This window comes from Pocillopora verrucosa, chromosome 10 (genome assembly GCF_036669915.1).
Source record: "Pocillopora verrucosa isolate sample1 chromosome 10, ASM3666991v2, whole genome shotgun sequence".
NCBI classification, from domain to species: domain Eukaryota; kingdom Metazoa; phylum Cnidaria; class Anthozoa; order Scleractinia; family Pocilloporidae; genus Pocillopora; species Pocillopora verrucosa.
This window is the reverse complement of record NC_089321.1, coordinates 4,634,816-4,648,938: the sequence shown is the minus strand read 5'-3', so window position 1 is coordinate 4,648,938 and position 14,123 is coordinate 4,634,816. Positions and strand designations below refer to the sequence as shown.

Here is a 14,123-nt window from a genome sequence, read left to right as displayed (position 1 = left end):
TCAAGACTTTGGATCATTCTTGAGAGTCGAGAATGATCCAGGTATGCTTCGATTTCGTCACCACCCTTTCGACCAATCAGATGCAAACTAAAAACCAAAGGCGACTTTTTGCACTTTAACAATTTACACCCGAAGAGTCCTTAGAGTGATAAGCATCTAATTTCTCCCAAACAGGGTTACCCCTGAATCAAACATGAATTTCGTGAGAATGAAGGGATGATCTTGAACTAAAGAAGCACTTGATTGTTTGACAAATTCCTCGTAGGAACTGTACAGAGAACAGTGTGAAGAACTTGTGTACTGATGCCAAAGTGGAAAGGGTTGAGCGGTTTGTTCGTTTTCCTTTCTCACTGGCTCCGCCGTGTGACGTCTTCCTCTGGACCTTTGCGTCCATTGCCCCTCAAGGAGTTAGTAGGTGCAAATACCAAGCCGAACGGCTCAAGGGAGAGAAAAGAACGAAAAAAAAAGTACACCCACGCCAGTAACTCTGCCTTGTTATTTTACTTCTCAATTAAAAGGATCGTGTCATAAACAGCCACTTCTTATCTGTTAATTAATCACCTCAATCAACTTATGCAAAAGAGTTTTGAATCAATCGCATATTCATCAGCTGAAAATCACTTCATATGATGCAGTAAAAAACCGTAAGCAAATGCTAACCGGAAGTTTACGGAAGTGAATACTTCGCGTCATATGGCGGTGGATAAATGTGGAACGACGACGATGCCCAGATATGTAGACTGGGATGAGGTCAGTGGGTTCTGACGCCAACTAATCAAAACAGTTTGGCCCTCAATTACGATTCCTCTCGTTGAATAATCTAATGGCGGCTGAACAATTTCACTCATACTTCAAGGATTTGAGCATGGGACTGAGAGATAATTCATGAACCTCTCGCGCTGTTAACTGATCCCATCCGGCATCAGAATAAAAATTGGAAAAAAAAAATCTTCAAGCTAATTTAGCCGGCCCAATGAAGGTTTCTAGAATTTAAAATTTGTTAACACACTAACTTCTTTAAACATTGTCTGTCTTCCAATCTAAAATCTCGCTTAGAATTTTCTCTTCCCACTCTTGCTTCTTGTTGTGCTTCTCAAACTCCAACAGACGCTTGTCTCTTAAGGCTGCAGGCAGTTGCTTCTTCCTCAAGTTATTGATCATTACAAGAATCACAGAAGAATCTCCCGTGTCCATCCCCCTCTGAAAAGCCATGTGTAGTTCCTCACGGCAAAAGTTACTGGCAAGGTAATTCTGTGATAAAACAATTACTACTTGACGGCTACCATACACATTGTCCGCCATATTTTGAACGATGGGCTTGCCAAGTTCAAAGTCCCGGCTATGAATGCTGTAGGCTATTGAGTGTTTCTCAAGCAGTGAAATGAGATACTCATTGACCCAGGAAACGTCTTTTGAGCTGTAGCTGACAAAAAGTTGATTTTTCAACACCTCATCATTGAACCCACCTATAAGCAAAAAGAAAATAACGACCCTAGAACCTATTCAGCTGTTAAAGTTAGCATCTAACCATGGACATTATCGGCGGAGCTTTGCTCAGAGAATAAGGGGAAGGTGTGCTCTGGTTCGGGGGCCATAATTTTATTTGGGGGAATAATATGAAGGATTTTTACAGTTTCCACAGGAGTCAATACCCAGGCAAATTTTACACAGTTTTAACGAATATAACTGCCGTTGTTGAGCTTCACTTTTCAGACCCAGTTTGAGGAGTTTTTTGAGATGTGGCGCATTCTCACACTTACAGTGATTAATAACATTCCAACATTTAACTGTATACGCTGGAAATTTGTTTAAGTTGTTCTTGTCACAGTAAACTTACAAGATTGGCGATGTTAGCCGGTTCTTTAGAGTCAATGTATTTTTTCATAAGGAAAAACATTACACGAATGAATCAAAGGAACCCGTCACTCTTTATTACCAAGGTGGGTCGGAGGCTTTTCTTGCGGTGGGCGGGGGTTTGGGATCACAAGATCTTCTGGAGTAACGGAGGGGTGATCGTCGTCACGAACAGAGTTTGAAAAAAGGGAATATAGACAACTGAGTGCTAAATTTCTTGAAACTGTCAATGAGGTGTGGAAAGGATCATAAGAATGTTACAGAGCTTTATAAAGAGGGGGGACATTTCATCGCAACGTAACTAAAAATTCTTTGAACCCTTTCCCCCCACCCCCCCCCCCCCGACGGTTAATGAGAAAATAATGACCAGTCCCTTAAAGAGGATGTAGAACTGGTTGATATTTGATTCTTACGACCCTGAATATTCATCACTCGACGAACTTTGGTTTAATATATTCCTAACTTACACTTTTCAAGTTCGTAAGATGATGTCCACTTCTTTTTCACTCCGAACCGCACGGCTGCCATGAAAACAGCAACGCCACCTACCGCTGCCAGAATAATGATCGGCAATAGCCACTTTTTGCGCTGTCCTGCAGATTAATAAAACCATACAACAAATAATGGCTTGATTAAAAAAACCATGATCCTTCCTAGTACACCTTTATACACATGCAAGGTGATTGTCTACTCAAAGTAACCACAACTTAAAAAACGTTTTATGATCTGTTGAAACTAGGATTTTAGAGTACTGTTGAGCAATGACATATTTCTTTGTAAGGTGATAATCTACCATGGAGTCTAAATCAAGTTTTGTAATTTTGTGATAAAAATAGCAGAAAAAGGATGGTGTTAGTGACACTGTCCCATGGCCTGTGTCCGCAATGACTGAGGCATGCAACTATCGATTTACAGAAAGTTACTGATACTTATTTATTTCATTCCCAATTTTAAATTCGAAACGTTCTAATATTCATGGCCGATTATTTCTTATATCGTTATTCCTATGTTTAGGCCATCATTTATTATTCTAATTCACCATGTAATATCTATGATTTACTGACCTGAAAGTGGATATAAGGGGCCAGTCAAAACGTGAACCACTGTTGGTGGGTCTGAATAATGGAATGAAAGTTACAAAATGCTCAACGAAAAAAAGACATCGAAACCGCCCTTTCATGCACAAAATGCACTCGCTCTAGGTGACTGAGAAGCTAAAAAACAAAGGCATGGAATAAAGTAATGCCCCATTCATAGACTTCGTACTTTGAGGCCTGCCAAAGTATTCTTATTAATCTAAGTAACAATAATTAACAACTACTCACCGAAATGGAGTTGGCTAATGGTGGATATTCACCGATCCACGAAGCGGCGCGGTAAATATCCTTCGCAAGCCACCAACACTGGAGTAAATAGTTGTTTATTATGTTAATACTAAAAAATTGAGATTATATAGCACAAAAAGATGATTTTAACTCATTTATTCCCGCAACGATTAAAATACTTCCGGGTGCAAATCCCGCGCGCGTAACTCATAGGTGATTACCAAAGGATATTCCGAGTTTTAGTAGACAACCATAGCGCGACTTCAACGGTATTCATCGTTTTAGTACATTCTAATAGAAGAGCGAAGTTGCTCTGTAGGGTGGGTTAGGGGGATCAAAGATTTCTTCCCAGAAAATGCAGTTTCTACGTAACCTTGGGTTTTCAAAAACTATCGAGTGGTTTTCCAGGTTTCAACGGTTTCTGCACCACACTGAGCGAAACTAACCTCTTTATTTACTTGTTTTAGAGGTTGGTTTTACATAACTGGGTTAGTGACTTCATCAGTTCCACAATACCTATATTTGCCCATTTAACTAAGCAAATGTTTTAAAACGGAAAAGCCATTTTTAATCTTTCATTGCGATCAATATGAGAATCGTAGCGGTAAATTTTGATGGTAACAGCAGCTACACATTTTCCAAAGAAGAAAAACTGACATAAAACACTCACTGACATAAAGATAAGCTTCGTACTCAAGATGTAAAATTGAGAAATTTGAGAAAAACGTTTTTCCCGAAAGCATTTAGATCGAAAGATTACCCATATGAAAACAACAATAAAGATGGAGGCGAAACTTAAAGAAAGTTAACGAGTCTTAGGAGACTGATGATAATAGACTAACATGAAAACTCTTACCAGTGATAGACTCAACAGATACTTTCAACTTAATGGTAGCTATCTTATCCTCAAAGTATTCGCATATCCAGTGACAGCTGTAATTTCCTTCATCATTTTTCGTAACGTTAAAAATGGTCAATCTAAATTCTCTCTTGCACTTGGATTGAGTTTTCTTCTCTAATATTTCGTACTTTCCACTATTTCTCAGAGGCCGCCCATTGGCGTACCATCGTAAGTCATCTGGACAACCTTCCTCGGATTCATAAACCAAGCAGATCAACGTTGTATTAAAAGATTTGCGCGCGAGAACTTCCAAGTGTTCGACAATTGGGTCTTGTGCATGTGGACCTATGAAGGAAAAGATTCCCTACTGTTGAGTTGGTTGTATCGATGTGGATTGTATCGAGGCAGAAGCGTCAGGACTTCTAGAAAAGAAATTCTAAACGGTGTTTGTCCACTTGGAGACAATCTATTACAGGTCCACCCTCGCTCATGTGGTACGTGAAAGGTAATCGTAGGCTACCAAACTAAAGCTTTACAACCAACAATTATAGAGGCGCGTCTATAACAGATCCTGTAAATTATTCGTTATAAAGGCGCTTTGTTTGGAATTTTGGCTCAGATAATTTCAACGACTCTTGTAGTTTAAGCTATTTTATAGAAAAGTGAAATCTGATCCCACTTTTAGGGAAATCAGATTTACCAGCTTAACCGCACAGTCAGTAGCGAAGAAGATGTCAGATCCGGAATTTTAAATTATCTTAAATTACAAAAGTACATTTGTCTTGTCCTATATTTGTTTTTCATTATTCATCATATATATTTTATCCACTTTTACAGGGAGGTTACTCAGCAATTAGCTAGTTACACACGACCCCTCAAGCATGTAATGCTTTCATTCTCATTGTGTTCAAATAAAGGACCTTACTTACAGCAAGCGTGAACCAATAGGAAGAACTAGCTGCAAGCAGATCAGAGAGAAACTAATTTCAGGTAACATAGGGAGTTGGTTTCTAAAGAAACTGTGGAGCTGGGTCGGTGAGAGAGCATAACAGGGTAATTAAGTATTATCAATTGAGTTGATAACGTAAATTGGCCACCATAAAAGAGTTTTAAAGCTGACGTTTCAAGGTGTTAACCCTTTGTCATCGCTCTGACTCAGCTTTAAAATTCTTTCATTTATGGTAGCCAATTTACGTTATCAACTCAATTAATAATACTTAATTACTCCAATTTCAGGAAATTCAGATCAAAATTTGCCACACCAAACTGGGATAAAGTTCGGCTTACTTCGAGCAATCGAAATTGAGCGTAACGAGTGGAGAAAACCTGAGTAACTCTTAAACTGAGAAATCCTATACTACATTTCAAAACGGAATGGATTTTAACCCTATACTTACACTGGTATATCGTCTGTATCATTTTAGATTTACTGCTTGACCAGCCTGGAATGCTGTTTGTAGCATTGCACTTATAGAATCCTGCCTGGTCCTCGCGTGCAACTTGAAAATTGAGACTGCTGTGGAGAGTTTTATTTCCTTCCTTCCCTAAGATCCTGTCCAACTGATAAACTGCTTTTGACTCGTTAGTGATTAGCTTCTCTTCCCTGAACCAATTAGCTACGGGCGGGAGTGGCCATCCCGAGAAAATACACTTCAAATAAGGTCGTTCCCCTTGTTGGATTATATAGGGAGATTCCGTATGCTCGTCTATCTTAAGTTTGCCTGAAGAAACGAAGACAATAACATCCCTTGTTATGTCTGAGATTATTGGTCTCTAGGGAAACTGATGAGCTGTGTCGGTGGGCAAATGAAACGTTTGGTGATAAGGCTAGTTTTTAGCATTAACCATTTATCGGGGAAAATTTCGTCAACTTTGTACCAGTGTGCTTTTTATATTTGTTCTGACAACAAAACAGTTTGAATAATCACGTAACTTGACCCACGCCCTTCGCTACAGTATACGCCTCTACAACCATAATGAGACTGATACCTACGTGTGAAGAATATCTTGGTACACTTGCATGAAATATTTTGGGAACTCTCCTGTAAAGCTAGATCTGATGTGCCATCTCCTTTTCCAGCCAGCTTCTTTGCTTGTTCCCAGGTTATGTTTTCTGCCGCTTCTGAGGAAACCGTGCAGTCAAATGTTATGTAAGAGCCTGGATCCACTGTAGTTCGATTAGCATATTGGCAGTCGGCTCCGCAAGAAGACTTTATTTCGCAGTTTGAGTTTACTGCAGATGAGACACCTGTTATGGGAAAAGTAGAAGAATTCCCAATATTGCAAAATTTTCTCGTAAACATCCAGCAGAGATCAACTCATAACGTTGATTCTTCTGATCTTTACACGCAATTTCGCAGTTTTTTTCGAGTCCTTTGATGATTTATTTCTTTTAGTCCATGACATCAACGACAAAACGCGTTTTTGTATTTTTTTGACGCAACCTGAATAGATGCGTCCTTCCCTTATTAAAAAACATAAGATACGAAATGATACGGAAGCAAGTTTCTGGTTTCCGACAGTAAAGACCATTATCCCATTTTTTAAAAATTTTTTTTACTTCCGTATTGTAGAAATTTCTGAAAGTGTGAGATCCATTACTTATATTGATGGAAAAAAAATGTATTAAAACGTCCTGGTGTTTGTTTATGCAGATTGGTTAGTATGTGGGGATGCAAGTTAAACACCTCATGAGAAACTCACATAAGGTACATTTCTGGGGAACCGACGAAAATTTTGAATAATTGCAACGTCAGGGGAAATTATTACTGTTCAGTGGTAGTTTGTGATCGACCTGGCTCTGATCGTAAGAATGAATATAAGTGTTCTGTTGGAGAAAAACACAGCATAGCATAAAAACAACTTACTATACGACCCCACTGGATTTAATAAAGTCTTTCTTGCTGACCCCATCAAGATAATTCAGTTGGGCTTTATGTGTTTAAATATTTTTACAGTTACGAAGCCTCTAACGGCACGAAGAACCTTTTAAAGTTAGTCTTGATTGAAAAAAACTTACACATATTTTCCTACATCAAACGCGTTTCTGAACGGCAGATGGCAAAAAAATCTCTAATGGAAAAAAAATTTTCCTGTTCCTTCAATCAAATGAGGAAGAATTATAGATGTATGGTGTACGTCGGGTTAATAGAACGCTCCGCTAAACATACCTCGATTCATCAAAAGTAAAAAAGAGTAGAGAAGAAAGCTTTCTAAGTGTGTTCTGAGATAGCGACTCTTATTGTTGTCCATAACAGCTGCGAACCACAAGTTATCCTTACTCTTCCAGCAGTTTTTTCACGAATTCAATTTTCAGTAATGTCTTCTCAGGATTTTGTTGTAGATGGTTTTGCCAGGCTAGCCACTGATTCATCTTCGCGTGGCTTTCATGCTGTTATAACGACCAATTTACTGCAGCTAAAAATGTTCAAAAAAGCCTACCACGCTTTCTTCCCATCTATATGCTAATATGTATTAATTATAATCTGATAAACGCGTTACTTTTAAACTAAATACGGACGTGATGCTCACGAATAGAGCTCCGCGTCTGTCGCAGTATAACGAAGAGCACAGAATACGCTGAAAGCAATTATTTTAAGTTGATGTCCGATGTGTTTGTTCCATATTAAACTTTTGTTAATTTAGGTATTCCTTTTCTCAATATTTCCCCAAAATTATAATTTAGGAATTTTAAAGATTCTGCCCTCAAAGCAGCACGAGGCCTCGACTGAAAAGAAAAAAAGAGATTTACTTTTATTTGGGACTGATAATTATGTCGCTTCATTCTGTGGGTGTTTTTCTTTCTTAATAAGGAGTTAGGCGGCAGGATGAAAACCAAGAGTAGGTAATCGCTCTTTTATGGTGCCGAAAGGAAAACCGATGTAAATATTTATTCATGAAGAGATTGATCCGATATATCTAGCTTTAAGTCCTTTCTGATCAAAAAATAAACATTCACACCGCACGAGACAATGAATAAACCAACCCTGTACGAAACTGTCATTTTACCACTTCCCTAACCCTAACCCTAAGCAAGGATTTTTTTTTATCTTTGAAACCTCTACCGAAAACAGCTACCTCATTGATGATTTGTTTTATCTTATCACCCGGATGCCTCAGTATTTTGTTATTGAACCTGCCTGTATATCTGAGATGTAGGCTGAAATGCGTACTGTTACATCAAAAGTAATAGATCGTTTACAGTTCAAAAAACTAGACTGAGATGATATGCCTTTGAGCCTTGAGACCCATGAATGCCAAGTTTTTGGTAGAGCAAAGTGCGCAAGTCCATGCTAGTATATTTTTATCAAACAAGAGAGGGAACAATTTTGTTGGATCAGAACCATTGCGATCTAGCGACACTTAAAGATTTAGCCGAGGATCATACGTAGACATGGACATATCGCACAAACATAGACAATCAGGTACTTACATTGTCAGTAGCAAAGAAAGCAGTCGCCTTAAAAAATTTCTTCCCTTTTTATATGGTCAGAGGGTAAATGATTTTCATTCAAAGAAATCTTTGGAAATAGAAGAACAAAACTGAAAATTCATAGATACACGTTTGAAAACGTCGGAAAGTAAGCAGAAAAAAAAAGCAATTTACAGTCAGATTATTCGACACGGTAGAGATTCCCCAAGTTCTGAGGGGTGAACAATCTGTTAAAAGTGAACCCTGAATTGCAATTTCGTAAATTGGTCGATCACCTTTATGAATGCTGATCTTTTCGTAAAATTTGTTTACTAAACTCGCTTTTTTCTTTTAAGCAAATACTGGTTATGACTAAGCACAATTTCAAGGATTTTTTGGCTCATTGCCGAAAATTTTGCTTAGCTGGGAGGGGAAGGGCGAGGGAATCTCTTTAGAGTATGAGAAGGTACCTATCTTTTGGTGGATGTGACACAAACTCCTTTTTCAACCTCAACAGAAACACTGACAGGTTATATTCTAAATGCTTCTGCAGAAAGATCACCTGGTCATTATGTTTTTATTCCCTCCTCATGGCCGGCTTCAATGTTGGATTCAACGATTTTTAGCATCTATTTCACGAACGAAAGTTGAATGAAACAAGCTAAACATCAACCAATTACGATAGCGCATAACACTCAGCGCAATGGAATGGAATCCACTAGAGGCTGAGAGATTTATAATCGCGACGTGACAATCAAACTGGGCAAAATCAAACTGGGGAGAGAAACATAGTTTTGAACATAAATGGAAATATTATGCCTGGATGGAGAAGTAACTGGATGTTAAAAGAGTTGTTTTGAAAAATGCGAACCAAAATCTTTCATCCGAAACTTTTAGCGAATAGGCCGTAGATAGTAAATAAAATTTACCGCTGATTGTGTTGAAAATCTAAAAATACAAATAATTAGACATTCTCAGATTTGTTTCAAATTATGTTCAATACCATGATAACAGATTCTGAGGCGCATGATTAATGATGCTCAATCTTTCTAGTCGTCGTTAGGCGTCATTCCTTAAAAAAAGACTTTATAATAATATTTAAGCTGAATAATGAGATGAATGCTTCTATCAATTCCTCAGTATGGTGTTGCGCTTCCTTTACTGTGCATAATATCCAACCATGGTTCTTTTCGAATAGGCACGCGTGCTTCCTAATCACATATTGAGTTCTTGTATTCCCTCAATCAATGAAAGGATTTAACAGACACTTTGGTCTTTTACTCTTTAAGTGACTATATCTTTTATTGCACAATTTTGAAGAAGGGAAAAATTAAAAGCAAATTGATCCGTTGAAAACAAGAATATAGCAGTTAAAGCGTTCTTCAAAACTGCGATGCAATTTTCTCTTATGTTATGTATTACGTTTTTCTATACGTTTATGACTTTTCCCTTTCGAGTATTTCATTCAAGTATCATTTTTAAAACCCTTGCTTCCAACTTGCGCAGGATGTACTGTAAACCGATGAAATAACACATGGCGCAAAAATGAATTGGGCAAGGTTGACCCATCATAACTCCTATGCGAACAACTTTTTCCTTTAATGAATTTTTCGAAGCAGGACTCTTTGGGTACATTCAAGGAAAGTTTCAAAAGAACCCGTCAACGACTATTATTGGTGGGGAACGACCTAAATATCTATTCATTTCCACATGGCCATTAAAGCCACGACGGGAAGTCACATCCATTTTAACTTTGTCTAACGCGCCATTGTATTTACTCGTCATTTTCCAAGAGAAAAATCACATTCCCAGCAAATATCCGGAATCAGGTCGTTTTCTTACAAATAAGCTTTGTCAGCAATGTATACAGACAGAAATAAACATCGAATGGAACAGTCATTTAGCCAAAGGCCTTGTCACACATTTCAGGATATGTCAGAATATGTTATGAGATAGTTAAAAAAATAAAATTGCTGATACGTAGAAATCTAAGAACCATTTGTCTGATTCAATCTCTTGAACCTGAAAACTTATTTGAAAGCATATTTTTATTTGGAAAACAAAATATATAATAAATAAAGAACTGCTGATTCGTATAAATTACATCAAGAACAATATTCCCGATAAACAACAATCAAAAAGCATACCCAGGAAACTTTACGTCATGTTAAGAACGTAAATTGCCTTTAATGGATCATGCGAAAAATATAATTTTTTAAAATGCTAATGTGCGAAGTGGTGGGAGCCCAGCTGTTCCAATGTTTTTTATTCTCACCACAAACTGTAAGTTTTATGTTTCAGCGCATGTAGCAATTAGTGTAATCGGGTTTTGCGTCACCGTAAGAACTCTGAACTCCAGAGTTGCCTTTCTATTAAAAAACAATCAAGCTGAATAGGCCTCTGAGTTCACCCATGAAAGAGTATCATGGTATAAATGAAACCTTCGATCAAACCTGCATTAAGCGGTCACCCGCTCGAGGCGCACCCACAACCAACCCTAGCGTCTCGAGTGTTCAACAAACCTCCTAGGTGCATTCATACCTCGATATACGCGCGGCTAGTAGAATGAACCAGTTCTTTACTAACATAGGCGACTCGATGACTTTTTTTTTGAGTGAGTACCATTTATCTGACTTATGTCAAACTTTCAACGAAAAATCGCTTCTTTTGGCAAGTTGTCGAGGAAAATTCGCTTATTTAGTAAAATAAAGGCACAAAAAATCAAAAAACCTAATTTGTAAAAGAGGTCTGAGCTTCATTAAAAAAAAAAGAAAAGAACGGTTTTGATCATTCAAGATATTGTTATTTTAACGCAAAGTAATACCATTAAAAGACTCGGGTGTACTGGCGGAAATTTCTTCGCTTGTCTCTTTGATACAATGTCGGAAAGTTTAGGAATACGAACTCGCGGCTTGACTAGTCAAGAATTTTGGAGCAAGTGCATCCTTATATGTATGTAGGTACAGCCGTGCGTGAAGAGAATGCTATTTTATAATTTGGCACAACCCTAGATGAGTAGAAAATAGAATGCCACATTTAAACCCAAGATTTTAGCACATGATTAACAACATATTATGAACCTTTCAAGCGTGAAATTAAAATAATACCAAGAAAATAAATGTAACTATCAAAAACTTGAAAAACATGATCAAAAGTAATATCAGCAGTGAACGATTTACTTGAAAACAATGGTTGCATATTGCTTTGAGATCGATAAAGTTACGGTATTAGCATAGATGTAACTTGAAGATAACTGTCATCTTCTTCAACATCACTGTTTTTTAAATCCGAAAAATATCCCCTGAAAGAATATGCCGAAAAAAAGAGGAAATTTCTTGATAAGATCCAAAGAAGCGAGAACTTTTAACTTTCAGCTCAAAAATGGGGAAAAATTGAACTATGACTTTAGTCACGTAGACCCTCTTTCTTTACGGAGGAGGAATTTCTTAGAGTCAGTACTTAGGGTTTTTTGAGAGGTCTTTTCCGTTTTATGAGCTAAAGCTACTTAAATCATCATATATTAGGACACCTATGTAGAAACGTCTTTCGTGCAATCTTCAGAATTCCCATTAGATTTTTAGTTATTTGTTTTTTGTAATTCTGTCAAATTTTCCTTGTATCCTTTCAGCACTGAGACAATAGTGCTAGAAACATAGACTCAGCTTAAGTGACTTCTCTTGAAAACACGTGAAATATTGAATCCTTCTTGGTTAAAAGATACGTACATAATTCAATGGTGGATCAATAAATTTGCCTGAGTGGGAAAGGGGTGGGGGGGAGGGGGGGAAATTACTTCTCGAACGATCCACGACCGCTTTCACTCACGTCATCGACTTTTTGCACGAATGAGAGACAAGTATGAGGTTTTTTTAAAGCCAGGGACGAAGCAACAGCGGTCTAACCTTCAAAAAGTGGGGAAGGGGGGCGTTCACACCCTCCTTACCCGTAATCTAGATCGGCCACTGCTATTGCATTAGCTAAGCTCCCTCGCGGTCGTTTGATTGTTTTATCGCTCGGCGAACATGATTGTTGTTTCTTTCTTGGAAACGGAGTAAAAATTTTTCTTGATATACACGAGATTCTAATAAGACATTCAGAAACAAGTTTATTTTCTAACTATTTGTCCTACCATTATGTTGATAATGTAGAAAGTGTACGTAGTGTAGACGACTGAGATTATTTTGGAACATGAAAGTGATGTTGATTAATTAGTGCCATCGTTTTAATTTTCCCATATTGAAATCGAGAAACTAAAAAAATGTAAAATGTATTCTTACAAAAAATAATTACGAGTAGACAAAAAAAAAGTTGATGTTCCATCACAGCAGTGCTATTGTCAAGTTGTATCATTTCTGGCTTTGCAGGCTCGTTTGCGATTGATAATGACATATCTAAACCTAACAAAGACAACTGCTCACGACAACAGCTGTCTACCTCAGTCTGCTTTTTGCATTATTAGCAAATTTTCTCAATGTATGGTCGGGCTCTTTGGCATCCGTAAGAGTAGAGTCAAAAAGCCTTTTATTTGTTTTAATAAATTGTTTGTCTCCAACTCGTCTGCCCACAGTCTGTAATCAAAATGAATTTTAAAGAAATTGCAAATTAAAAGTACTGTCGTATTCAAAATTATTCAAGTTTTCAGGATTACTATTTTGCTAGAAAATAACGCAACATCATGTAGCAGAAATGAAACGAAGGCTCCCCAACATGGCAAGTAAGAGCCCTCTTCCGTTATCTTCCATCTATCATCTAGAGTTAGAGGAACTCGAATTCGTTTATCAAAACTTTGTCCGTTTATTTTTCCTTCTTGCTCTACTGAGGTGTGCAGTAGATCCCTATAATGCTAATCTTAAAGATTATTAGGGAATTATTTCGGTAGCAAGACTGGATATTATTTGAATCAGTAAAAAGGCTTAATCTAAAAAACGAGCCCCAAATTGGCAGTGTCTGATGTTTAAAAACCTTTTAACATCAGGTAAGAAGGTTCTCAAAATATAACGCCGCTTGAAGTTATTTCCCGTTCAAAAACAGTTTCGCAGCCCAAATACACACGATGCCTGATAAAAATTATAAACTTGAACACCTGAGAATAAAAAACAACTTACCCACTGAAGATATAACAAACAATGTGGTGGTAACAACGCGATAGTCTACAAACCGAGCAAATACACTCATCCATGGAAAACATCCACCCATATTCCTCGAAGGAAAAACTTTCTTCTTTCGTTCAAGCTGCTGCCCCAAATTCTTTGTCCCTGAAGTCGTGAATGATAATTCCCTTTTAATTAAAGACCTACGTTTCCGAGCCTGCTTGACATTAATTAATATATATTACAAAATGTTCCTTGTCCTGTAGTTTTTTTCAATTAAAGCCATAACCATTATTCAAAATAGCAAGACAATTTGGACAAAAAGACCAGTTTAGACACTAATAACTCTCAAACGACGTCAACAGTTGAAAGTATAAAAGCGGGTTTTTTTCTGCGCTAATTTTCATACAAAAAGCTTCATTTTCCCATGACAAAGAAACAACTTCATCTTTCATTTCCTTCACCATATCCAAGGTTTTTGAATTGCTAATTTAATGTAGAACTTGCTTTTAGAAGTGGTGTCATATTCTTTGGTATTTTAATAACAAAAGAGATGCGACATTAGAGCTTATTTTTAACTTAGCTATTAAGGAAAATGATCT

General features: G+C 37.4%; 1 protein-coding gene across 2 annotated transcripts; it reads right to left on the bottom strand.

The window, feature by feature from the left end:
* Positions 1 to 497: 497 nt before the first annotated feature.
* On the bottom strand, positions 498 to 13,676 carry LOC131771342 (uncharacterized). 2 transcript variants are annotated; one of them, XM_059087119.2, is made up of 7 exons: positions 13,537 to 13,676; positions 6,014 to 6,268; positions 5,418 to 5,741; positions 4,036 to 4,365; positions 2,919 to 2,969; positions 2,322 to 2,447; positions 498 to 1,466 (listed from the first exon to the last, which is right to left on the bottom strand). In XM_059087119.2, exons 1-7 carry the CDS (start codon positions 13,625 to 13,627, stop codon positions 1,018 to 1,020), a joined length of 1,626 nt encoding a protein of 541 aa, XP_058943102.2. In that variant the 5' UTR covers positions 13,628 to 13,676; the 3' UTR covers positions 498 to 1,017. The 2 variants fall into 2 exon arrangements, with proteins under 2 accessions (XP_058943102.2, XP_058943103.2); XM_059087120.2 differs by lacking the exon at positions 13,537 to 13,676 and adding an exon at positions 7,191 to 7,450.
* Between the last annotated feature and the right edge of the window lie 447 nt (positions 13,677 to 14,123).

What these genes read in the sequence shown, in the direction of transcription:
- LOC131771342 (XM_059087119.2), bottom strand. Translation starts at nt 13,627, where the DNA reads ATGGGTGGATGTTTTCCATGGATGAGTGTATTTGCTCGGTTTGTAGAC. An exon ending in GATACAGACGATATACCAGT is followed by an intron (nt 4,366 to 5,417) that starts GTAAGTATAGGG and finishes TTTCCTTCATAG; the next exon opens with GTCCACATGCACAAGACCCA. An exon ending in ATCTGTTGAGTCTATCACTG is followed by an intron (nt 2,970 to 4,035) that starts GTAAGAGTTTTC and finishes TCCATTATTCAG; the next exon opens with ACCCACCAACAGTGGTTCAC.